Source organism: Drosophila miranda, chromosome 2 (assembly GCF_003369915.1).
Source record: "Drosophila miranda strain MSH22 chromosome 2, D.miranda_PacBio2.1, whole genome shotgun sequence".
Lineage (NCBI taxonomy): Eukaryota > Metazoa > Arthropoda > Insecta > Diptera > Drosophilidae > Drosophila > Drosophila miranda.
The window spans coordinates 1,863,010-1,882,476 of record NC_046675.1 but is presented as its reverse complement, the minus strand read 5'-3'; the positions used below and the strand labels follow the sequence as shown (position 1 = coordinate 1,882,476).

At 51.4% G+C, this 19,467-nt stretch overlaps 9 protein-coding genes across 14 annotated transcripts in view; 4 read left to right on the top strand and 5 right to left on the bottom strand.

Moving 5' to 3' along the window:
• Positions 1-12: 12 nt before the first annotated feature.
• On the top strand, positions 13-1,120 carry LOC108156177 (complex I intermediate-associated protein 30, mitochondrial). Its single transcript, XM_017287506.2, has 2 exons — positions 13-574; positions 640-1,120. Exons 1-2 carry the CDS (start codon positions 104-106, stop codon positions 1,054-1,056), a joined length of 888 nt encoding a protein of 295 aa, XP_017142995.1. The 5' UTR covers positions 13-103; the 3' UTR covers positions 1,057-1,120.
• Positions 1,121-1,221: 101 nt separating this feature from the next.
• LOC108156178 (probable glucosamine 6-phosphate N-acetyltransferase) lies at positions 1,222-3,349 on the top strand. 3 transcript variants are annotated; one of them, XM_017287509.2, is made up of 6 exons: positions 1,222-1,505; positions 2,021-2,231; positions 2,292-2,419; positions 2,483-2,544; positions 2,604-2,832; positions 3,171-3,337. In XM_017287509.2, the coding sequence occupies exons 1-6, from the start codon at positions 1,503-1,505 to the stop codon at positions 3,210-3,212; spliced, it is 675 nt and encodes a 224-aa protein (XP_017142998.1). In that variant the 5' UTR covers positions 1,222-1,502; the 3' UTR covers positions 3,213-3,337. The 3 variants fall into 3 exon arrangements, with proteins under 3 accessions (XP_017142998.1, XP_033245435.1, XP_017142997.1); XM_033389544.1 differs by lacking the exon at positions 1,222-1,505 and adding an exon at positions 1,750-1,948 and having other exon boundaries at positions 3,250-3,349; XM_017287508.2 differs by lacking the exon at positions 1,222-1,505 and adding an exon at positions 1,755-1,948.
• On the bottom strand, positions 3,107-6,272 carry LOC108156175 (GATOR complex protein WDR24). The gene is made up of 8 exons (XM_017287504.2): positions 6,100-6,272; positions 5,394-6,036; positions 4,993-5,328; positions 4,850-4,934; positions 4,634-4,789; positions 4,110-4,568; positions 3,855-4,040; positions 3,107-3,791 (listed from the first exon to the last, which is right to left on the bottom strand). The coding sequence occupies exons 1-8, from the start codon at positions 6,194-6,196 to the stop codon at positions 3,435-3,437; spliced, it is 2,319 nt and encodes a 772-aa protein (XP_017142993.1). The 5' UTR covers positions 6,197-6,272; the 3' UTR covers positions 3,107-3,434.
• A 61-nt stretch (positions 6,273-6,333) lies between these two features.
• LOC108154042 (pre-mRNA-splicing factor 18) lies at positions 6,334-7,485 on the top strand. The gene has a single exon (XM_033389541.1). The coding sequence runs from the start codon at positions 6,404-6,406 to the stop codon at positions 7,424-7,426; it is 1,023 nt and encodes a 340-aa protein (XP_033245432.1). The 5' UTR covers positions 6,334-6,403; the 3' UTR covers positions 7,427-7,485.
• On the bottom strand, positions 7,424-8,771 carry LOC108154041 (pyrroline-5-carboxylate reductase). The gene is made up of 2 exons (XM_033389543.1): positions 7,842-8,771; positions 7,424-7,773 (listed from the first exon to the last, which is right to left on the bottom strand). The coding sequence occupies exons 1-2, from the start codon at positions 8,618-8,620 to the stop codon at positions 7,710-7,712; spliced, it is 843 nt and encodes a 280-aa protein (XP_033245434.1). The 5' UTR covers positions 8,621-8,771; the 3' UTR covers positions 7,424-7,709.
• Positions 8,772-8,844: 73 nt separating this feature from the next.
• LOC108156623 (glutamyl-tRNA(Gln) amidotransferase subunit A, mitochondrial) lies at positions 8,845-11,512 on the top strand. The gene is made up of 4 exons (XM_017288179.2): positions 8,845-8,967; positions 9,023-9,270; positions 9,330-9,572; positions 10,460-11,512. The coding sequence occupies exons 1-4, from the start codon at positions 8,935-8,937 to the stop codon at positions 11,457-11,459; spliced, it is 1,524 nt and encodes a 507-aa protein (XP_017143668.1). The 5' UTR covers positions 8,845-8,934; the 3' UTR covers positions 11,460-11,512.
• On the bottom strand, positions 9,679-10,345 carry LOC108156626 (NADH dehydrogenase [ubiquinone] 1 beta subcomplex subunit 11, mitochondrial). Its single transcript, XM_017288184.2, has one exon. It carries the CDS (start codon positions 10,253-10,255, stop codon positions 9,794-9,796), a length of 462 nt encoding a protein of 153 aa, XP_017143673.1. The 5' UTR covers positions 10,256-10,345; the 3' UTR covers positions 9,679-9,793.
• A 53-nt stretch (positions 11,513-11,565) lies between the features above and the next one.
• Positions 11,566-12,632, bottom strand: LOC108156624. 2 transcript variants are annotated; one of them, XM_017288181.2, is made up of 3 exons: positions 12,487-12,632; positions 11,876-12,424; positions 11,566-11,816 (listed from the first exon to the last, which is right to left on the bottom strand). In XM_017288181.2, exons 1-3 carry the CDS (start codon positions 12,601-12,603, stop codon positions 11,589-11,591), a joined length of 894 nt encoding a protein of 297 aa, XP_017143670.1. In that variant the 5' UTR covers positions 12,604-12,632; the 3' UTR covers positions 11,566-11,588. The 2 variants fall into 2 exon arrangements, with proteins under 2 accessions (XP_017143670.1, XP_033245433.1); XM_033389542.1 differs by having other exon boundaries at positions 12,483-12,585.
• A 121-nt stretch (positions 12,633-12,753) lies between these two features.
• LOC108156622 (octopamine receptor beta-3R-like) overlaps positions 12,754-19,467 on the bottom strand; it is a 36,422-nt gene continuing 29,708 nt past the window's right edge. Inside the window, exons 6-9 of one of the 3 annotated variants that reach the window (XM_017288178.2) lie at positions 17,401-19,363; positions 16,218-16,607; positions 14,430-14,538; positions 12,754-14,359 (exon numbers count right to left, since the gene is read on the bottom strand). In XM_017288178.2, coding sequence (XP_017143667.1) covers positions 14,149-14,359; positions 14,430-14,538; positions 16,218-16,607; positions 17,401-19,363 — 2,673 coding nt within the window. In that variant the 3' untranslated portion in view covers positions 12,754-14,148. Of the gene's footprint in view, positions 14,360-14,429; positions 14,539-14,694; positions 16,608-17,400; positions 19,364-19,467 lie in introns of those variants that run through there. The other 2 variants (XM_033389540.1, XM_033389539.1) reach the window with 2 other exon arrangements.

The window sequence follows — 19,467 nt, the reverse complement described above, 5'->3', positions numbered from 1 at the left end:
TGCAGTGGGAATGGCAGAATCGAACAGCTGATTGTTGTTACGTTGTTGAAACCGCTCTCCCAAAATTAAATTTCAATTTTCAATTAAAAGCAAATGGTGTAATATGTATAAATTGCTAAGACAAGGACAGCGCTTCAGCTGTTGGATGCCGGCTGCCCAGCAAGTACACACCACAGCCGTGCAATGTACCTTTTGGGAGCGCGAAAAGAAATCCGGCTACAAGACGAAACTGCCAGAGCCGTCCAAGAAACAGCTCATAATGGATGGTCTGCGGGACCTAAAGGAGGAGATAAAGCTGTGGCGGAAGGAAGTGACGGAGCAGCTGGAAAGCGATCCCATACTGGTGTTTCGTCCTGGTGAAACGGATGTGGTCTTCGACTTCAAGGCTCCAGACGTTCTGGACAAGTGGACTGTTACCACGGACGCGGACCACGGCGAAGGTAAGAGCACAGCCGCTCTGGAACTGAGTGCAGCCGGAGCGGGTCTTTTCCATGGCGAAGTCAACTCGAACCACACAAAAGATGGCATAATAAAGCGGACAGGCTATGCCAATATACGCACAAAGCGAGTGCGGGTTAGTAAGGATCCTAAAAATGAGTATCAAGCTCGCCTTGTAATTGCTTGATCTTTTCCCTGCAGAAATCCTTCAAGCGAGAGTCCACCTACGACTGGACGCAGTACAACATGCTCATCATGAAGGTGCGCGGTGATGGACGCAGCTATCTGATCAACCTGCACACCGAGGGCTACTTTGATCTCATGTGGAACGACATCTACCACTATGTGCTGTACACCCGCGGCGGCCCCCACTGGCAGATCGCCAAGATACCCTTCTCCAAGTTCTTCCTATCCTCGAAAGGGCGAGTCCAGGATCGCCAGGGGGCCATACCGCTCAACAGGGTAACCCACTTCGGTTTCTCCGTGGCGGCCAAAAAGGGTATGGATGGTCCATTCGGCCTGGAAATAGACTACGTGGGCCTGGAGTACGATCCCAGCCACCGGGAGGAGTTTGCGTATGAAATGTACCAGACGCCCAAGTATATTGTGGCTACGTAATGCCGTTAGGGGCCGTGTTATTTAATTGTAAATTGTAATCGAAATAAACAGCAGTTTGTTTCTAGCTCTCTGGCTCTCTTTAGTGCACTCTCTCTCTCGCGATGTGCCTTTCTCTTTTCCATCAGCTGTTCAAATGTTTACATTAATTTCAGTCGGAACGCATTCAGGGTCATTTTGTTTGCCATTTCTTCATTTCTTGGGGATTTCGAAAGATATTGACGCCCCGCCCCTTCGGCAATGCACGACAACCAATTTGGGGCCCTCCGACACCCCAAGCGCTAAATGTACGCGTCTGGCGCTGTAGCCGTTCTCCGCGTTTCACATCGTTTCAGTCTGCTCCGAAACATTGGCCGATAAAAGCAGCGGAAAAGCTTCCGCCTCAGTGTTTTTCGTAGTGATAGGCCTGGTGATCTATTACTATCAAACAGCAAACATTAGATAAAATAATGGTAAGTGTTCATTTATGGCTGCGTTGCATGGAATTTTGCCAGCAAGACAGTCACAAAACGCGATGAAGAGGCAGCCAACGTGACCATGTGGCAGTTCAGTCCCCAGCAAAGCGGTTCGACCTTGAGTGCACGTTTTCTTTTGCTTTTAATCCTGGCGAAAACCATAACAAACTAAAATCGATAATAGAATTCGCTCTGCTAGTCCGGCTCTTACACATTTTACCGGTTTCGTTTGCGGCGGAGGGACTAGGAAATTAATGCGAAAACCAGTTGCGTTGCTCTGGCCATCGAAAGTGAGGGCTATCTGAAACCAAACCAGTTCTGGCCACCATTCCTGTTGTCGGTCTCCACCTTTACCTGTTGATTGTCTTTTTGGCTCAGTTGTGCCTCCATCAGCGCCACTTGCTGACGTGTTTAGTAGTCTAAAAATGGTGCAACACCCGGTAGACATTACGAGATTCGTATCTGTGAACAGGCCTCGTAACTAATCCTCCTTATCTGCTAATCAATTACAGCAAGAGACGTACCTGTATGATCCCAGCTTGCTGCTGAAGCTCGACTTTCATCGCACCCCGGCCACGTTCAAGCCATTCATATCAGCGGCCAATCCCGGCGAGCCATGGATGAAGGTGCGTCCCCTCAAGGACACGGACTATGATCGTGGCTTCCTGCAGCTGCTCTCCCAACTGACACACGTGGGGAATGTCAATCGCACACAGTTTTTGAGTAAGTAATGCCACTCACCCGCATCTATCCTGGATCACAAGACTCTATTCTCATTTGCAGCCCGCTTCTCGCAGATGAAGGCCAGCGGGGACTACTTTGTCACGGTCATAGAGGACACGCGCAAGAACGAGATCATTGGAGCTGCCTCGCTGGTGATCGAGCGCAAGTTCATCCACAATTGTTCGGTGGTACGTTGAGAAAATCTATATTCTGTATTCCTATTCCACTCATATTCTCTTTAAAAATTCAAGCGTGGGCGCCTGGAGGATGTGGTTGTCAATGACACATATCGTGGCAAGCAACTGGGCAAGCTGTAAGCATTTCCCTGCAATTCATTCACTGCGGCGTATTCATTGCTTCTGTGTCTTCCAGAATCGTGGTCACCGTCTCTCTGCTGGCCGAAGAACTAGGGTGCTATAAAATGTCGCTGGACTGCAAGGATAAGCTGATCAAGTTCTATGAATCCTTGGGCTATGTGCTCATACCCGGGAACTCCAATTCGATGACCATACGCTATGACGAGGGTACGCCGCTGAAGCGCAATGCCACCTCGGCCAGCTCCAGCTCCAGCACTGGCGCAGGTGGCGACTCTTGCCAAACTGTGAGCCTCGATTTTGCCTCTTGACAATTAGCCGCCAACGCTGCTCCAAAATCCAAGCTTTGAGTTGATCGCTCAACCTCAAGGCTGCAACTGCGCGAGGCGCAATGTAAAGCAAACGAAAATTGGACCCAAACAAAAGAAAACTTTCGAAACGATTGCCAAATATTCATTGCGCTAAGGGCACGATGGATTTTTTGGACAGCGCTGGCAGGCGGTGGTGTCCTTGTGGGTACACACTTTCGGGCGAATCCCCATGAGGACATACAATTAGTTATTTAGATTTAAAGTGGAATCTGGCAACAAACGTGTTGCTTTTTTTTCGTTTTTAATTCTTACAGAACTCTCAATTTTATAACTTTTTCTCTCCTTTCTGCTACTGAATGTGCGGCGGGGCGCTCTCAACTCTCAACGCAAAAGGTAGTCGTTATATTACCCTTTAAGAGCACCTTCATCAAGTAGCATTAACATCGATAAACATTCAGACATAAATACATCTAAAAACTAATCAACAACAAAACTGCTAGTTATTCCGGCAAGGAGACTCTCATCAGTACAGATTCGAATGCAGAAGCTGAGACACACTACTCAGCCTCTTCCGCGTCTCATGAATACGCGCACAAATGGCCGCACTTGGGGCACTTTGAGTGTTTGGCAAAGTACTTTTGGAGATGCTCGATGTGGCCGCCGTGTGAGCAGCCCTGGCACCAGGCGTACACACCGCGCACAATCAGACCGCATACGCAGCACTTGGCCGACTGCATGGACTTGCATTTGTCGCAGTACCATCCCACTTTGTTGCCCAGCGGACGGCCGCAGTCGCCGCAATTCGTATGCATTGCTGTGGAGTGCTGATTCAGTTGCTGCACGGACTGCAGCCAGGATCGGTTGATCACCTCGCAGGCCTCGTTCCACAGCTCGTAGCGATGCAGCTGATCGACATAGGTGTGAAACCAGTGCTCCTAGATAAGAAAGCCATGAAAATGCAAAATTTCTTGCTGTTCGTATGGGGGCGGGCTACTTACAACCAACGCATCTTCAAGGGGCAGCAGTTTGCGGGCCTCCCCAAGAGCTATTATCACAGTCAAAGCAGTTTGCACATCGCCAACGTCATTTAGCAGCATGAGAGCATCGGCCACAAACTTGTGCGGCTCCCACATCGGTATGGGCGGGACATGGCTGACCTTCAAAACCGTGGGCACATGCGGCGGCTGAAAGAAGCCAGAAGACAATCATTTACAATTCGTATAGAACAAAGCAAAATGATTCCTCTTCCTTACAGGAGACTTTTCATGGTCAGATGCCTTGATCTCCAGTTGTGGTCGCGCTGCCTGCACATCGTGATGTAGAGCAGGAAATGCCAGTGCCTTGGCCGCCTCCGTGGGTCCCACATAAATGAAGCCATTGCGCAGGAGCTCGAAGTTATCGAAGGTAATCTCGCTGATGATTTGGGTCTCGGAGAGTATCACAGAACTGGTCGGCGGATGCTCCACTCCGCTGCCACCCAGCGGATCGTCATCCTCGTTCGTAGCGGCAATCTCATGTGTCGCCTCTTGGGCATTGCCGTTCAAATCCTGACTCAGGTCACTGCGTTGCTGGGGCCAATCGCTGGCCACTTGAGTGGCACGCCTCGAGTTGATGGGATTCTTTTGATTCGAGAAGGAAGATCGATGCTCGAAGGGCGGCTCAAAGTGATTGCTGCCGTAGAACAGTTTCAGAAAGTTCCATAAAGTGGTGGCCTAACAAAATTATAGTATTTTATAATAGTAGTCCCTTAGCCCCCCACCCCAACTGCTTTACTTACATTGTGTTTGCTGTATTTCTTGGACACCTCCGAATTGTGCTCGCATAGCTCGGCAATTTTTTTGCCGCTCATAATCAGCTCCCGGGCGCATCCAATAAAGCATTCATGCTCCTGGCGAGGCTTGGAATCGGTTTCGCTCAGGGGAAAGCCAGAAAACTGCGGTAAAGATTGCAATTAGAAGATGACTTGAGGTTTAGCAAAGTATCTCTAGCTTACAGCATCCTTCAGCATGAATTTGTACATCCTGGAATGGTCCAAGTGGAACTGAATGCTCCCCGACACAATGGACTTTCGCCGATTTCTATGGAATGCAATTATATATAAACGAAAGCATAATTGATGAATATTTTCAGACATACATAAAGCTGGAGCTGGTCTTTGTATTGGATACTCCGCTCGTCTTGGGTGCGTATTCCTTGATTTTATTGGCAAATGATATGTCGCCGTATCGGTCCAGGCTGGCTCCCTGGGCATTGGCCTTCAAAGCCGGCCGTGTGGCATCCTCAAAGGCGTGCTTATGAAGGGTGGAGTCCTTGCTGGTGGAAAGCAGGCAATGGGAATCGCTGCCCAGCCAAGCAATGCCCGTTGTCACGTTTGTGTGCTCGTTAAAGGAGGCGAATGGTATATAGGGTCGTCGTATGTCCCACACATGAATGCTGTAGTCCACCACCAAAGCACAGCTAGCAATGTGATATCTGTAAGACGAGAAAAGGAGCATTAGATAGTGATTTCATCACGTGCCAAATCTGTCTGTACGCACGTTCGCTCTGGTCGCCACTTGACCCGTCCCACCACAGCTATCGTGTGTATTGTGTACTCCAGACCTGGTCGCCCTTCCATGTCCCACACCTTGATCTGCTTGTCGCGGCTGCCGGTGGCCAGCCATTTACGTGTGGGATGCCAGTCGCACGTGTAGACGGGCCCATAATGCGCCGTAAACTGCACCATGCACTTGTCCCACTTCCGCATATCCCAGAGCTGGACGGTGCCGTTCTCCGAAACGGCTGAGAATATATTTTGCTCGTGTGGACTGAATTTGACATCGCGCACGGACTCCGAATTGCTGAAGTATGTGTTCACGGACTTGTCCGAGCGTATATCAAAGCACTTGATGGTGCCGTCCTGGGAGCCAGAGATCAATATGTTGGGTTCGCTGCTGTGGAACGTCACTGTGTGGGCAGTGCGCTCGTGTTCGTTGTAGACAAGCAGCTGCTTCTGGCGTCCGCACTTAGAGTGGTCCCAAACGGATACGACGCCATTGGTGGCCGCCGTGGCCAGGAGATTGCAGTCCATGGTGCTCCAGGCAACATCGTTTGAGGAGTAGCTGAGATTCTGGTTCTTCCCGCCGCGCATATTACAAACCTCCCTAAAGCCATAATCGTCAATCGAATAGACCTTGAGCACTGTGAAGGGAAGTAAATGTCTTAACTTTGGTCGAAGATCCTAGGAAAAATTTGGATTCTTACAGCTGCGCCCGGCCACTGCGATCAGAGTGTTGTCCTTGCTGAGGGCCAAGGCGTTGGCGTGGCCCTCCATACAGATCCGTGAGTCGGGGTATCGCATTTTTTTAGAAATTTCAATAATTCGAATTTTCAAAACAAAAACACTGTCGTCCCTCTTGATAAGAGGATATTTAAAGCGTTGCCACAGTGTGGACACAGAAAAAGACTAAAGAATACCAAAAGCATGACGACTTGCAGATGAGTGGCAACATTGTTGGTCGCCCTTCTTGAGGGTTTGTTGTTAGTTTGTTTACATTTTGAAATTTAAATGGACTTGCTAAAGAAAGAAATAGCCCGTAAACGGAAACTACTGGAGGATAAGCAGCTAATCGATGATAAGAAGAAGTACTTCAAGCGGGGCGACCTGAACGCCAAGAACACGGAGGAAGTGCTGCAAAAAGTGGGATACAAGAAGCAGGAGTCTGTCGAGGCCCAGGGACAGACCACTGAGGGCGCCTACAGCTTTGTGGCCGACGGACAGAACATACTCCCGCGCACAGAAGTCATCCGCCGTCTGCGGGAGCGCGGTGAACCCATTCTCATATTCGGCGAGACGGAGCCGGAAGCGTTCGACAGATTGCGGCAGTGCGAGATCTCGCAGCCGGAGGCCAACCGGGGATTCCGTAACGATTTCCAGGAGGCCATGGAGCAGGTAGACGCCGCCTATCTGCAGGAGATGTTTGCCAACGCACCCACCGCCAAAGAGGACAAGAAATCCGATTTGGCCGAGCTGGACGAGTCCGTGTCGTGGGAGAGCATACAGACAATGGCCCAAAAGATGGGTCGCAACAAAGACTACGACATGGACGTGATCATCACCCTGCTTACCTTCCTGCTCAAGCTGTGGAACGACCAGATTGCCACCTACAGCAAGCACGAGATAATGTCGACTAAAGTGAAAATGACGCGAGTCATCTACACGCAGACAAAGGAGTACGTGAAGCCGCTGTTCCGCAAGCTGAAGCACCACACGCTGCCGGAGGACATCCTGGACAGCCTGCGCGACATTGTCAAACATCTGCTGAACCGCAACTACATTACTGCCAGCGATGCATACCTGGAGATGGCTATAGGCAATGCGCCGTGGCCCATCGGTGTCACTATGGTGGGCATTCATGCGCGAACGGGCCGCGAGAAGATCTTCTCCAAGAACGTGGCACACGTCATGAACGACGAGACGCAGCGAAAGTATATACAGGGTCTCAAGCGATTGATGACCAAATGCCAGGAATACTTCCCCACGGATCCCTCCAAGTGCGTCGAATATGTTAGCAAGAAGGATCGTGAATAAAGTCAAACGTTTATATTATTTAGAAATCATTTAGAAATGCCCTGGCGTATCGCAACAAATTTAACAGCTTATTTTCCTTTAACTTTCTACTCAACAACAGCTGCTTAAGAATTACATATTACTCATTACGTACATGCTTCGCTTGTACAATGATTATAACTGAAACATCTTGAAACTCAATCAAACGCATGACACTTGTATCATAATTATAATAGCAACATAAAGTTTGTTGCAACTGCATACTGTAAATAGAGAGCATGGGGAGACGTTCGACCGACGCCGCTCACTTCTTTCCCAGCTCGGTTGAGCGTTGAGTCGCCTTTTCCACGGCATTTATGAGAGTGGCCCTGCAAGCAGTCAAAGAAAAAGGTCCTTAACACTTCGTTGAATTAGCTGAATGAATGCCAGTGCGTACCTGAGATTGCCCTTTTCCAGCTCGTGCACACCCACAATGGTGGATCCGCCGGGTGAGCAGACCTCATCGCGCAGCACGGCCGGGTGCTTGCCGGTGATAAGAACAGTCTTGGCGGCGCCCAGTAAGGTCTGAGCTGCAAACTGCAGCGCCATTGCCCGTGGCACACCCTGCTTGACACCACCATCGGCCAGAGCCTCTATTATTGTGTAGACAAAGGCTGGCCCACAGCCAGCCAAGCCAGTGACGGCGTCGATCATCTGCTCCGGCACTTGCTGGGCCAATCCCAGTGCGTTGAGCATTATGTGCACCTTCTCCAGATCCTGGTGCGTTGCCCGAGCGTTGCCCGTGTACACGGTACAGCCCTCGCCGACCTGCATCGATGTGTTGGGCATCGTCCGGATCACCTTCGGGCCCCAACTTTCCATGAAGTTGAACTTTTCCTCTAGGGTTTTGAGGCTTGTTCCCGCCAGCACAGAAACAATGAGCTTGCTGGCATCCTTGGCGGACGGCACATGCTTGTACTTGAGCTGCGAGGCGCATTGCCCTAGGATGTGCGGCTTGACGCAGATGAACACAACGTCTGTGTGCTCCAGGACCTTACAATTGTCGTCGGTGGTGACGGCTCCCAGCTCCCGCCAGCGCGAAAGGTTCTCGATGTGCGGTCCCGAGACCAGCACCTGGCTAGGCTTTACAATGGCGCAGCGAACGAGACCGCTGCCAATGGCAAAGGCCATGTTTCCGCCTCCAATGAAGCCAATACGTTCATCCAGCTTGGCCATCGTGAAGGGCTTTAAAATCTACTGGCTGCTCTTCAGATTTTAGCTTATATTGATTGATTGGTGTTATCTAACGTTATAGCATCTGCGTGGAAGGTTTCCGGGTGATAATTGCGTTTACTGGACTTTTATTGCCATTCTAATCAATAACATCTGTCTGAAGGGCAGTGCTGCCAGAAGCTAAAACCTACAGTCTGACCGTACCGAGGGTAGGCGAAAATGTCAAGGAACAGCTGCAACCGCCGCGCATACTACATAAATTCTTGTTAAAATTATTTGTTTTGGTTCTCCTTGCGGTAGAAACAGCTGCCCGAAGAATGCGGCGACATTTACAGTGGAGCATCAAACAAGTGGGTCGCTGATTCAATTTAATAGCTAGAACTCTTTAAATGGACGACTTTTCAGTTAACATCCAGTTATGCCGATGGGCAGCTGTCCCCTCGCCGGGTGACGGAGCAGGCCCTGGAGGATTCCGTAAATCTTAAGACGCTGAATGCCTTCGTGCGTCTCACGCCAGAAGAGGCCCAACAGCAGGCCCAGCAGTCGGAGCAGCGCTACCAGAAAAAACAGCCGAGCAGTGGCCTAGATGGCGTGACCATTGCCATTAAGGATAACTTCTGCACGGAGAATGTGCACACCACCTGTGCTTCGCGGTGGGTGTTCAAGAAAATCCTTAAGACATCAGCTTTATCTTCATTCTCTTGTTTTCCAGCATGCTGCAGGACTTTGTGCCGCCCTACGATGCGACGGTATGCTCTCGATTACGTCAAGCCGGCGCTGTGCTCCTTGGAAAGACCAACATGGATCAGTTTGCAATGGGTGCCGGCACCGTGGACTCCATTTACGGGCCGACCAAGAACATCTGGAGCGAGGATCTGACCCAGAACAACTGGCGCATCGCGGGAGGCAGCTCAGGTGGATCCGCATCGGCTGTGGCAGCTGGTTTGTGCTTTGCGTGAGTACCTTTTCTGTTGTTTACACTTTTCAGTTTCACCTAACCTCAATCGCCGTCATGTAAAACGCAAATACTTAATTATTTCTGCAAAATTCTTCACATTGGCATTGTTGGTAGCTTCGTTCGCGCCGGAAGGTGCATTTTTATTAGCGAGCAGAAGGCGCGGCTTTGTAGTGGCCACCAGCTGCATTCATTACATAACAAACTAAGGGACTAATTGTTTAGATGATAATTTCCGTGTTGGCGAGATCCTCGTCCGATGGCAGCGAAATGCTTGCGGGGTCCACGTAGTCGGGGCTCACCAGATCCACGCCAGCCTGCTCGCGACGGCGCAGCTCCAAGAAGCCCTCGCGCTGGGCCCAGTCGCGTATCTGAGTGTCGGGCAAGTAGGACCAGTAGAAGGTTCCCCACACCAGGCACAGGGTGACGGTAACGAAGAAAGTGGCTTTCGTCGCCTTGCGATCCTCCGCCTGGTCCTTGTAGTCGAAGCCGTAGCTCATCCAGTTCTTCGGGCTGGGATTTGCAAAGTCTTCTGTTGTAACGCTGGCGGGGGCTGCAATGGTCTCGTCCTTCTTTGGCGACGTCTTTATGCTGCGGCATGCCCGTAATGTGGCTGCCTGGTTGGCCACCAGGGAGCGCTGGAGCGCCACGGCACGGCTGGTTACACGAAAGAGCGCAGACATCGCTTCAGAATGCAAATATAATTGCAATTTTCGTAAATAATAAAGTTTTCGTCGTTCGGTCGACTGACAGCAGCGCAGAGTGACCGTTTTGCACACACAATCAGCTGCTGCATGGGGCTGCCAACTTTTCGTAAAACTGCCTTGGTATTTTTCGAAAGTATCAACCGTTACTTGCGAGGACTGATTCAATTTGATTTTTTGCAGGGGAATTGGCTCGGACACTGGAGGTTCTACCCGAAATCCAGCCTCTTACTGCGGTGTTGTGGGTTTGAAACCTACCTACGGCCTGGTTTCCCGTCATGGCCTCATTCCCTTGGTCAACTCCATGGATGTGCCAGGCATTCTCGCCCGCTCGGTAAGCGACTGCGTTGAGGTCTTGAATGCAGTTGCTGGGCCGGATGGGAAGGATTCAACGACCATTAGGCAACCGTTCACAAAGTTACAGCTCCCAGAAGTGGATGGACTCGACCTGCAAACTGTGCGAATCGGTATACCCAAGGAATATCACTGCAACGGACTGTCCGCCGAGGTTCTGGAGACCTGGACCAAGGTGGCAGATCTCCTGGAGTGCGCTGGCGCCTCAGTGCAGCAGGTGTCCCTGCCCAATACGGCAGCCAGCATATTCGTATACTCGATCCTGAACCAGTGCGAAGTGGCTAGCAACATGGCCCGCTACGATGGCATCGAGTTTGGACACCGTGCTGCCGACGAGCGCAGCACCGAGCAGTTGTATGCCCAATCCCGTGCTGAGGGCTTCAACAATGTGGTCAAGACGCGCATACTGACGGGAAACTTTCTGCTGCTGCGCAAAAACTACGATCATTACTTTGAAAAGGCACTGCGTGTGCGGCGCTTGATTGCCGAAGACTTTTTGAAGGTATTTGAGGCATCTTCGAAGGAAGACCGGGTGGACATTCTACTCACCCCGACGACTCTCACTGAAGCTCCATTGTACAAGGACTTCTCCTCGCTCAGTAACAGGGATCAGTGTGTGGTGCAGGATTTCTGCACGCAGCCGGCCAACATGGCTGGTATTCCTGCCGTATCGATACCCATTCGCCTCTCTAGGTCGGGACTGCCACTAAGCCTGCAGCTGATGAGCCGCAGTCTCAACGAACAGTTGCTACTCTCTGTGGCGCGCTGGATTGAGGCGCAGGTGGCATTCGACTCCTTGGACCACAGGTTGGAGCAGAAACTTAGCTAATAAGATGAATTTAGAATTCAATAAACGTTGTTTAAAAGCTTATAACCGCCAAACTTGACGTCTTATAATTTTGAAGGTCTGGCAGCACCACATTATTTCGCGCGCGTTTTCAGTTTTACGACGCTCTTTCTAAATAAATTTCGCACTGCGAATAAATCCGTCGTTGCTCGCAATGTACACATTATTGTTGTCGCCACAGCAAATACTGTTCACCCAACTTCCCACCTCGACTTGGCCCAGTGCACGCGGCTGTGGAGACGCCAAATCGGTCCAACCTTTCACCAGTTTGTCGTAGCCACCGGAGTACAAATGGCGGTCGTCGCCGCAAATGCTGTTTACAATCCACTCGTGGCAATTCTGCAAGCAATTTCACAATCTGTAAGGACACCGATTACATCTTGAGGTTGAGGACTCACCGGCAATTGCCAGATGTGGGCGAATTGTTGCTGCGGCAAATTGTTAACCAGCTGCAGGCCCATTCCTGTGCGATCGGGGAAGGCAATGAAGCTGCGCTTGCCCTCGACAATAGGTCCCAGGAGGGTCAGGGGCGACTTGCCGGGTATCACCGCCTTGTTGCTGTACTTGCCGGACTTGCCCTCTACCGTCAGGGACACGACTACATCCAAATCACGCACCGTATAGATCAACTTCTGTTCGCCGGCCAGCGACTTGACCTCCTCCACCAGATTGTACTTGAAGAGCATCCGATCGTTGCTCCAGGTGGTCACCACACCCTTGTCGTCGCCCGTGTACAGCACAGATCCATCACAATACATGGCCTGGATGGCGTCGTAGCAGCGGAACAGCTCCTGAACAGAAGCATCATCGTAGGGCGGCTCCATGTACTTCACCAGGCCGTCGCAGCTGCTCGAGTAGACCTTCCCGTGCTCATTGACGGCCATGCAGTAGATGTACGCATCGTGGGCGTTCACCGTGGCCAACAGCTGCAGCGATTCCGACCACACCTGCAAGGCGATTAGCGGAAATGTGGCCAGTGCTAGTACTAGAGTGTACATGTAATACCCACTCGGACTTTGCCATCGGCGCCACCGGAGAACAGCTGATGGTTGAAGTACACTACACAAGTGGCTTCCCCCTCGTGCGCTTCCGAGGACGTGTGCTCGATGCGGGCGTTGTTGGGCATTTGGCGAGCGTGAGCAAACTAACCGGACGGACGGACGCATCTGCCGCCTGCCAGCACGACCATTCTATATATAACGCCGATACGCTCTCTTCGATGCTAAAAATACATGCCACGCACAGTGAGTGGGGTAAGTGAGTGAACACAGGCCGCTTTCAATTGTTTTCACACTTTAATATGCAATAGTTTAGTTCAGCAAGTACATTGAAATACATAGCAACATGCACACGCACACGCACACGGACACACATCATATCATACTATATATAGTACATACATACATAGTATATGCTTAAGTACATATGTAGATACTCGTTAGGGTACTCGTTATGTACGGGATGCTTTGCCTTAGACGCAACGAACGTAAAACAATTCAACTAGAAATACAATCAATTTCCTTTGCTATCACAAAAGTCTTCTCAACTCAAGAGAGGGGATTCCCGGCAACCAAATTGAAAAACATGTAAAAGTAACTACAACTAAATCGATTTTGCAGCGAATAGCGACATTTTCTACAGCTTGTCAATTTTCAATTTTCAATTCTAATTTTTTGTGGTTTACTTTTTGGTAGATTGTCATTCTGCTTGAAAATTCAGGAGCATCGCATCGTACACGTTTTCTTCACATTATCCTTTTTTTGTTTTTGTTTTTACTTCATTTCAATTGCATAATTAATGATAAGATAATTCTCAATTTCGTTTTAATTCGAGTATGTAGATTTTGTTTGCTTGTAGAACACTAGATTATACTACATACATATATGATACTTAATGCTATGGGGTTTTATTGTAGGTTTACACTCTTTCTTGGAAATTTTGATTGGATTGTAAGGGGTGTTTTGTCATTATTCTTTTCTTGGGGACTTGGACGATTGGAGTGCGCTTCATACTGAATAAAGAGAGATTTTTTCGAAATAGCAGAAGGACAGTTTTGATCAAAACATTTCCCGAAAAAAGTATAAACCCTTCGAAACGCCGAAGAGACAATCGTTGCTTCTTAAATATACTCGTATTTACTTGAACTCTGAAGTTTTTCTCATATGTATAAGCCATTGATTGTTTTCCAATTGCTTGGCTTTCCTATATAGTATATGTATATTGTATGGTATATAGCATTGTATCTGTATATATGTTTACGTATATCTTGTTCTTGAGACAACAACACTTATATATATACTATGTAAGTATGTTTAGTGTAGTTCTGGGGCAGCGGCGCTCTCCCAGTACGTCCGAGTGGTCGCACCAATGGGGCGCACAGAACATAAATTTTATTTAATTCCCTATCGTTGCTTAAATGAAAAACTACACGTATACGGAAACACACATTGAGTATTGCTTAGCTCGAAGGATTTTACTAGCTAGAGATGCTTGCACGAACGCCTTTTGTTTTCCACTTGCTTTTTCCATGCTTATTTTTTTTGGTATTACGAGTTTCTCAAGTATTAAATATCACTTACAGGGGCATTGTTCAATATTGAATTGGGGGGTATGGGTTTGGGGTTGGGCTTGGGTTGGGGGTTGGGTGGGGAGGCGGAGTTGTATATCCGGTCTAGACGTAGTACGCATTGTAGGGATTTCGCTTCTCCAGACACGGTAGCACACACTCCAGCGTATTGCGAAATGCCTCACGGAAATCCCGATTAAAGTAGGCGTAGATAAGCGGATTCAGCGTCGAGTTGAAGTAACCGATCCAGAAGAGCACCACCACAACCACATCGGGACAGGGGCAGGCCGGGCCGCAGAGCGAGGTGATGACATACCTGAGAGAACAGTTCAAGCGATGAGCTCCAGTAAGGTGCTGGATGGCTGGCTGGCTGGCTGTGGACTTACCATAGAAAGAAGGGCAGCCAGCAGAGCAGAAAGACGCCCATGATGATGCCCAAAGTTCGTGCGGCCTTGTGCTCGGCCTTCCATCCCTTTGCCGGCCGCACAGAGCCGCCTGTGGAGGCAGATAAAGAGTTTAGGATTGAAATGAAATGAGAGAACGCAATTGGCTGATTAGGTTCGATTCGTTGCGGTTCGATTCGCTTTAGACCGGTCTGGCTGGGCCCTCGACCAGAGTCAAGTTTTAGCTGTTAAGCCATTGCAATTGACAGTTTTCTGTTAGCTGTTAGCTGTTTGCTGTTTTGCTGTTTTCTGTTTTGCTGTGGGTTGGGTGTAGTGTGATGCAAAAAGGCGGTTCGGTTCGGTTCGGCTCGGTTTTGTGTGTCGTTCTGTGGAGAGAAGAGGCCAGGCGTGTGTGCGACGGGTCGTGTCCTGGCATGTTTAACTTTGACATTAGTAATACTATTGCTGTTCGATCGACGGCACTGTAACCCTGCCCCGTCAGACCATCACTGTCATTACACTGCCGGCATGTGGCGTGTGAGTGTGTGGTGTCGAGTATCTTCGTATACTCGTATCTTCGTGCTGTGGTGCGGGTGCTGCTGGTTCTGGTTCTCGTGGGTGGGTGGGTGTTTGCTTGATTGGTATGTATGTATGTGGGTGGGTGTGTGTGTGTGTGTGTGTGGGTGGGGGGAGGGGGGAAAGTAATAAAAACGAAGCAAACAATTGAAAATATTTACACAGGACACTTGTTATCACAAAGACATACAGCCCCGCATTCAGACCCGTGCTCCGATGTACGTATACGTAGATACATCTCTGGAAAGTGAGAGTCGAGGGCAGGAGAAAGTAAAACAAATCAGACGGACAACAGGGAGAGCAACAGGAAGTGGCGGACAAGTTTGTCCTTCGCTCTCCGCCTCCTCGATTGTTGTCGTCGTCGTCGTCGTCATCCGTTGATGGATGCCCCACCGGAGAGGTGGCATGGGCTTGGATGTTAAGTGCTCTGGAGAGCTGGCTGGGGGGAGGAGGGTGGACTGGCCAGACCGTTGGACAAGGTGGAACGAAATCATAATGCAAAAACCAATGGCAAAGTGGAGGCGCAATAAAGCCGGGCAAACGCACGTGCAAAACGGAAGCGACTATCTACAGCATGAGAGCAAAGCGTGGAGAGGGGACAGTGGAGAGGGGAGAGGGGGCAGGGGAGAGAGCAGCTCGGGTTCTCAGTTTCAGTACTCCGGTGGGTTCCCAGCCTGGTGCGTGTGAACCCCCTGACTAAGCTGGTTATCAGCTGAGAAGAAGGTGTCTGAAACGGGTTTTGGGGCAGATTTGGCTGTCGAGCTGGATCCTGTGGTCACTGGGATTGGGTTGGGTTGGGTTCTTGGGTTAAGCTATAATGATGTTAATTCGATTTGAGGAGCAGGGACCTGGCTTTCCCTTGAAAGCGAGATGTATTCGATGTCGATGTTGGCTTTCGGGGAATCGAGATACCTATGTATGTGGGATGCATGTATATACAAGTGTGAGTGCGTGTGTGTCCTGGTCTGATGCGAGTGCTGATGCGGGAAAAGCGAATGATTGACACTGAAAGCGGGGGAAATGCGTGGGATTGAAGTGTTAAAACATGAGACAGATACAGATACAGATACAGAAACTGACTGAGCAAGAGACAGACAGAGACAGACAGAGAGATACAGAGAGGAAGAGAGCGAGAATGAGCGAGAGATGGGGGTGGGGGTGGGGGCGAGTGGGTCTGGCTACTGTTTGCTGTGTGGTGGATACGACAAGACTCACCGGTTGCACCACAGTGACTGCATCCGGCTTGGGAGCGGCGCCTCCGATGGCGCTGCCTCTGCTGCCAGCATGCCGTGACCGCCGCCGTACGTTTGTGCCAGAAGCGTGTGGGCTCCTGGTCAAGATCTGGAGCTTGGGCGTGACTACTACGTTTACTACTTGCATTGGCGGTTGTGTCAGTGGAGTTGGTTGTGGTGCCGGTGGCGGTGGCATTGGCGTTGGCGGTGCTGATGTCGCTCCCACAGAGCGGACACTTGGGCAGCGGGCTGGACACCGGGGCAAACTTGATGCCGCGCGGCTTCTGTTCGCTGATCTCGGCCTCCTCCTCATCCACAAAGATGCAGATGCCACCGCGTCGGATGAGCGAGGATTTATTGGAAAATTCGTGCTCTGCTTGCAGGTTTGTTGTTGGTTTTCGGGTGTTTTTTTGGTTCGGGGACGACCACAAGTGGTTTTTGGTTGGTTTTTTGTTTGTTGTTTTTGGAGTAGAAGTTTTTTTGGTTGGACAAAATTTGATGATTCGGTTTTACATATATTTACACATACAAACACACACAAAAGAAATGGCGTGAAAGAGAGAGACAGACAGATAGATAGATAGATAGAGAGAGAGAGAGATAAAGACAGATACAGATACGGATACAGAGAGGAAGAGAGAGAGACAAAGTACAGACATAAGTATTTCATAGACAGGACTGTAGGTTAGACAAAGATTTGGGGCACAGATCGGATCACATCACACCACAGATCGCATGCGCATGCGTGCCATGCAACGCCATACACAGAGCACCAGGAAGGGGCGGTGGAGCGAGGAAACAAAGCAAACAGTTGGACCAGGACGACTCTAGGTGGTTCCTTTCTCAATGACAGCTCTCCTAACTCGTTGCGCAGGCGTTCTAGGTCGTCTATCGGTTGGTGGTGCAACTAACATAAAGCTCTAGTCTAGTCTAAGGCTCTAGTGGCATCAACTCAAGCTTCGTTGGTGGTTCTTCTACTACAGAGGGGGTACTTAGTGGAGGCTAGTTCGGAATGAAAAAGGCAGTCAAATAGCTATACTCTTTCTCTCTTTCAGCCCTTGACTGCCTTTTCCTCCGAGTGTTACCCACATATCACCTCTTAATGGTTATCCTTTTTCGTTTTTTCTACTCTACTCAATCATATATGGAAGGGGGGCTCTACTCACTTGCAGAACTGGTAGAGACGCGACCCATGGGAATGTAGCTGCGACTGTCGCTGTTATCCTGCGAGAAATTTATGACATTGACGTCATAGGTCACCACAGAGGCCTGTCGCTTCCTCACGGTCTGCAGGCCATCGTAGCCGGCCAGGATGCTGCAGCGTTGACGGCCGCCGGAAACGCTCACATCCGCATCTCCGGAGCTATCTTTGCGCTTGAACAGCGGGGACGTGACATCCCTGGGCTCGCCGCCCAGGCCGTCGCATCCGCCCTCCCCGGGGGATAGCGTCGAGTCGAGGATTATTTCTGGCTTTGGGGATATGTTGAGGGGGGGTTGCTGCTGCGGCTGGGGGTTGGGCTGGGGCTGGGGCTGGGGCACCGGCAGCGTGGTGACCACATCCAGCGATACTGTGGAGGTGTCGCTTGGCGTATAGCCGGGTCCGGCCGCATGCGGCGGCGGCGGCGGCGACAGGAAGTACACATTGATGGACGCCGACTGCGAGTTGGAGGAGCCCATGGCGTTGCCATTGGAGGCGGACGTGCCCGCGGTGGCCGGTGGAGTGTTCGGTGGGGACATCAGATAGTTGGCGCACACCTGATCGCTCAGCGTGCTCATTCGCTGGGGGGCCGTCGCCTGGCACCTGGAGCCGCCGCATCGCCCCTGTTCGCCCAGCGGAAAGCTGAGCGAGCGGAAGATCTCGGCCAGCTCCGAGCTGTTGGCAATCAGCATGCCGCTCTGCTCCGGCAGCTCCGGCGGCGAGAGGGAGGGCGGCGGCGTGGCCGGATGCTTGGGGGACTCCCCAAAGCAGTCAGCCAGCTGGGCCAGCTCATCCCCCGGGCCCCCGATGCCTAGGCCGATGCCGACTCCGAGTCCGAGTCCGTCAGTGTCGCCGCTGAAGTCGATCAGCTGCACGCCATCGCTGAACTGCTGGATGACGCAGGCCCCGCTCTGCTCGCTGAGGACGTTGATGTCCAGCAGGATGTCCGGCTTGTTGGGCGTCGAGTCGGTGTCGCTGTGCTGCCGCTGGCGTCGCTCAAGTTTGCGTTCCTTGCCGCCGCCGCCAGCGCTTCCGTTGTAGCTGTGCGAGAGCTTCCGGTTGCGGGCGCGCCGGAAGAAGCTGGACCCCTCCGAGGTGGCCTGGTTCCGCTTCCGCTCCAGGGCGAAGCACTCGGCACTGGAGCGCTTCGTCTTGGCCAGCAGCGAGAGGAAGTTGAAGCCCTTCTCCTTGCCGGGCATCGGCTGCTCCGTGCTGGCCCTGGCCTCGCTGATCGTGCGCAGGAATTCCGAGTCGCTGGCGGCAATCGCCTTCCGTCCACAGGCCGCCGCCCCCGCCTTCAGCCTGATGAAGTCCGTCTCGCTGAGAGCGGCGTACTTGCCGCCCCCCGGTGCACTGATGACCGTGCCGCCCGTCTGCTTCTTGAAGTACAGATAGTTGTCCTCGATGAGGCGCTTCAGCTCCTTGTTGTCCTCGGCCAGCGGCAAGTGCGTGTCATAGAGGTCGTTGCTCTCGCTCTCGTCGCTGTGCAGCCCGAAGACCCGGTAGGCCGTGGACTCCGGCTCCGGCTCGCTGTTGCCACTGCCGCTCGTCAGGCTCAGCTGCTGCTGCGGTAGCGCCGGATGCTGCAGCTGCTCTGGCTCCTGCTCCTGCTCTTCGTCCGGCTGCGTCTCCGGCCCCTCCACTTGGGTAACTTTTGCGGTCGGAAAGGACTCCGTCCATATCTGTGGATTGAACACAGGCGCTGGCGGCTGCAGCTGGTTGTGATTGTGCGAGGGCTGCTGCTGCTGCAGCGCCATCATCGAGGGGGCGCTGTCCGTGTGCGTGACCTTTTCGTAGCGCTCCTGCTCCAGGTCACGCAGATCGATGCTGCTGCGGCTGAGGCGCCGCGGCGGTGGTGAGGGCACGCGCAGTTCATCGCACTCGCACTCGTCCTTGTCGTCGTCCTCATCCGTGGCCGGCTGCAGCATGTCCTGTCAAGTCAAGTCACATACAGACATGTTGAGGCATCAATTACAGAGTGCAACAAAGGAATCATTCCGAGTCCGAGGGGGGGCATGAACATCCCCCCTCGAAC

Bases quoted from the DNA above. Each gene is read 5' to 3' on its own strand.
- LOC108156177 (XM_017287506.2), top strand. From the start codon at position 104: ATGTATAAATTGCTAAGACAAGGACAGCGCTTCAGCTGTTGGATGCCG. The intron at 575-639 runs GTTAGTAAGGAT...TTTTCCCTGCAG, and splicing joins TACGCACAAAGCGAGTGCGG to AAATCCTTCAAGCGAGAGTC.
- LOC108156178 (XM_033389544.1), top strand. The intron at 2,232-2,291 runs GTAAGTAATGCC...TCTCATTTGCAG, and splicing joins CAATCGCACACAGTTTTTGA to CCCGCTTCTCGCAGATGAAG. The intron at 2,420-2,482 runs GTACGTTGAGAA...TAAAAATTCAAG, and splicing joins TCATCCACAATTGTTCGGTG to CGTGGGCGCCTGGAGGATGT.
- LOC108156175 (XM_017287504.2), bottom strand. From the start codon at position 6,196: ATGCGATACCCCGACTCACGGATCTGTATGGAGGGCCACGCCAACGCC. The intron at 4,569-4,633 runs GTAAGTAAAGCA...TAATTTTGTTAG, and splicing joins AGAAATACAGCAAACACAAT to GCCACCACTTTATGGAACTT. The intron at 3,792-3,854 runs GTAAGTAGCCCG...TTTCTTATCTAG, and splicing joins CCCTTGAAGATGCGTTGGTT to GAGCACTGGTTTCACACCTA.
- LOC108154042 (XM_033389541.1), top strand. From the start codon at position 6,404: ATGGACTTGCTAAAGAAAGAAATAGCCCGTAAACGGAAACTACTGGAG.
- LOC108154041 (XM_033389543.1), bottom strand. From the start codon at position 8,620: ATGGCCAAGCTGGATGAACGTATTGGCTTCATTGGAGGCGGAAACATG. The intron at 7,774-7,841 runs GTACGCACTGGC...GACTGCTTGCAG, and splicing joins CTGGAAAAGGGCAATCTCAG to GGCCACTCTCATAAATGCCG.
- LOC108156623 (XM_017288179.2), top strand. From the start codon at position 8,935: ATGCGGCGACATTTACAGTGGAGCATCAAACAA. The intron at 8,968-9,022 runs GTGGGTCGCTGA...ACGACTTTTCAG, and splicing joins TACAGTGGAGCATCAAACAA to TTAACATCCAGTTATGCCGA. The intron at 9,573-10,459 runs GTGAGTACCTTT...GATTTTTTGCAG, and splicing joins GCAGCTGGTTTGTGCTTTGC to GGGAATTGGCTCGGACACTG.
- LOC108156626 (XM_017288184.2), bottom strand. From the start codon at position 10,255: ATGTCTGCGCTCTTTCGTGTAACCAGCCGTGCCGTGGCGCTCCAGCGC.
- LOC108156624 (XM_017288181.2), bottom strand. From the start codon at position 12,603: ATGCCCAACAACGCCCGCATCGAGCACACGTCCTCGGAAGCGCACGAG. The intron at 12,425-12,486 runs GTGGGTATTACA...ATCGCCTTGCAG, and splicing joins GCGCCGATGGCAAAGTCCGA to GTGTGGTCGGAATCGCTGCA. The intron at 11,817-11,875 runs GTGAGTCCTCAA...AATTGCTTGCAG, and splicing joins CCCACATCTGGCAATTGCCG to AATTGCCACGAGTGGATTGT.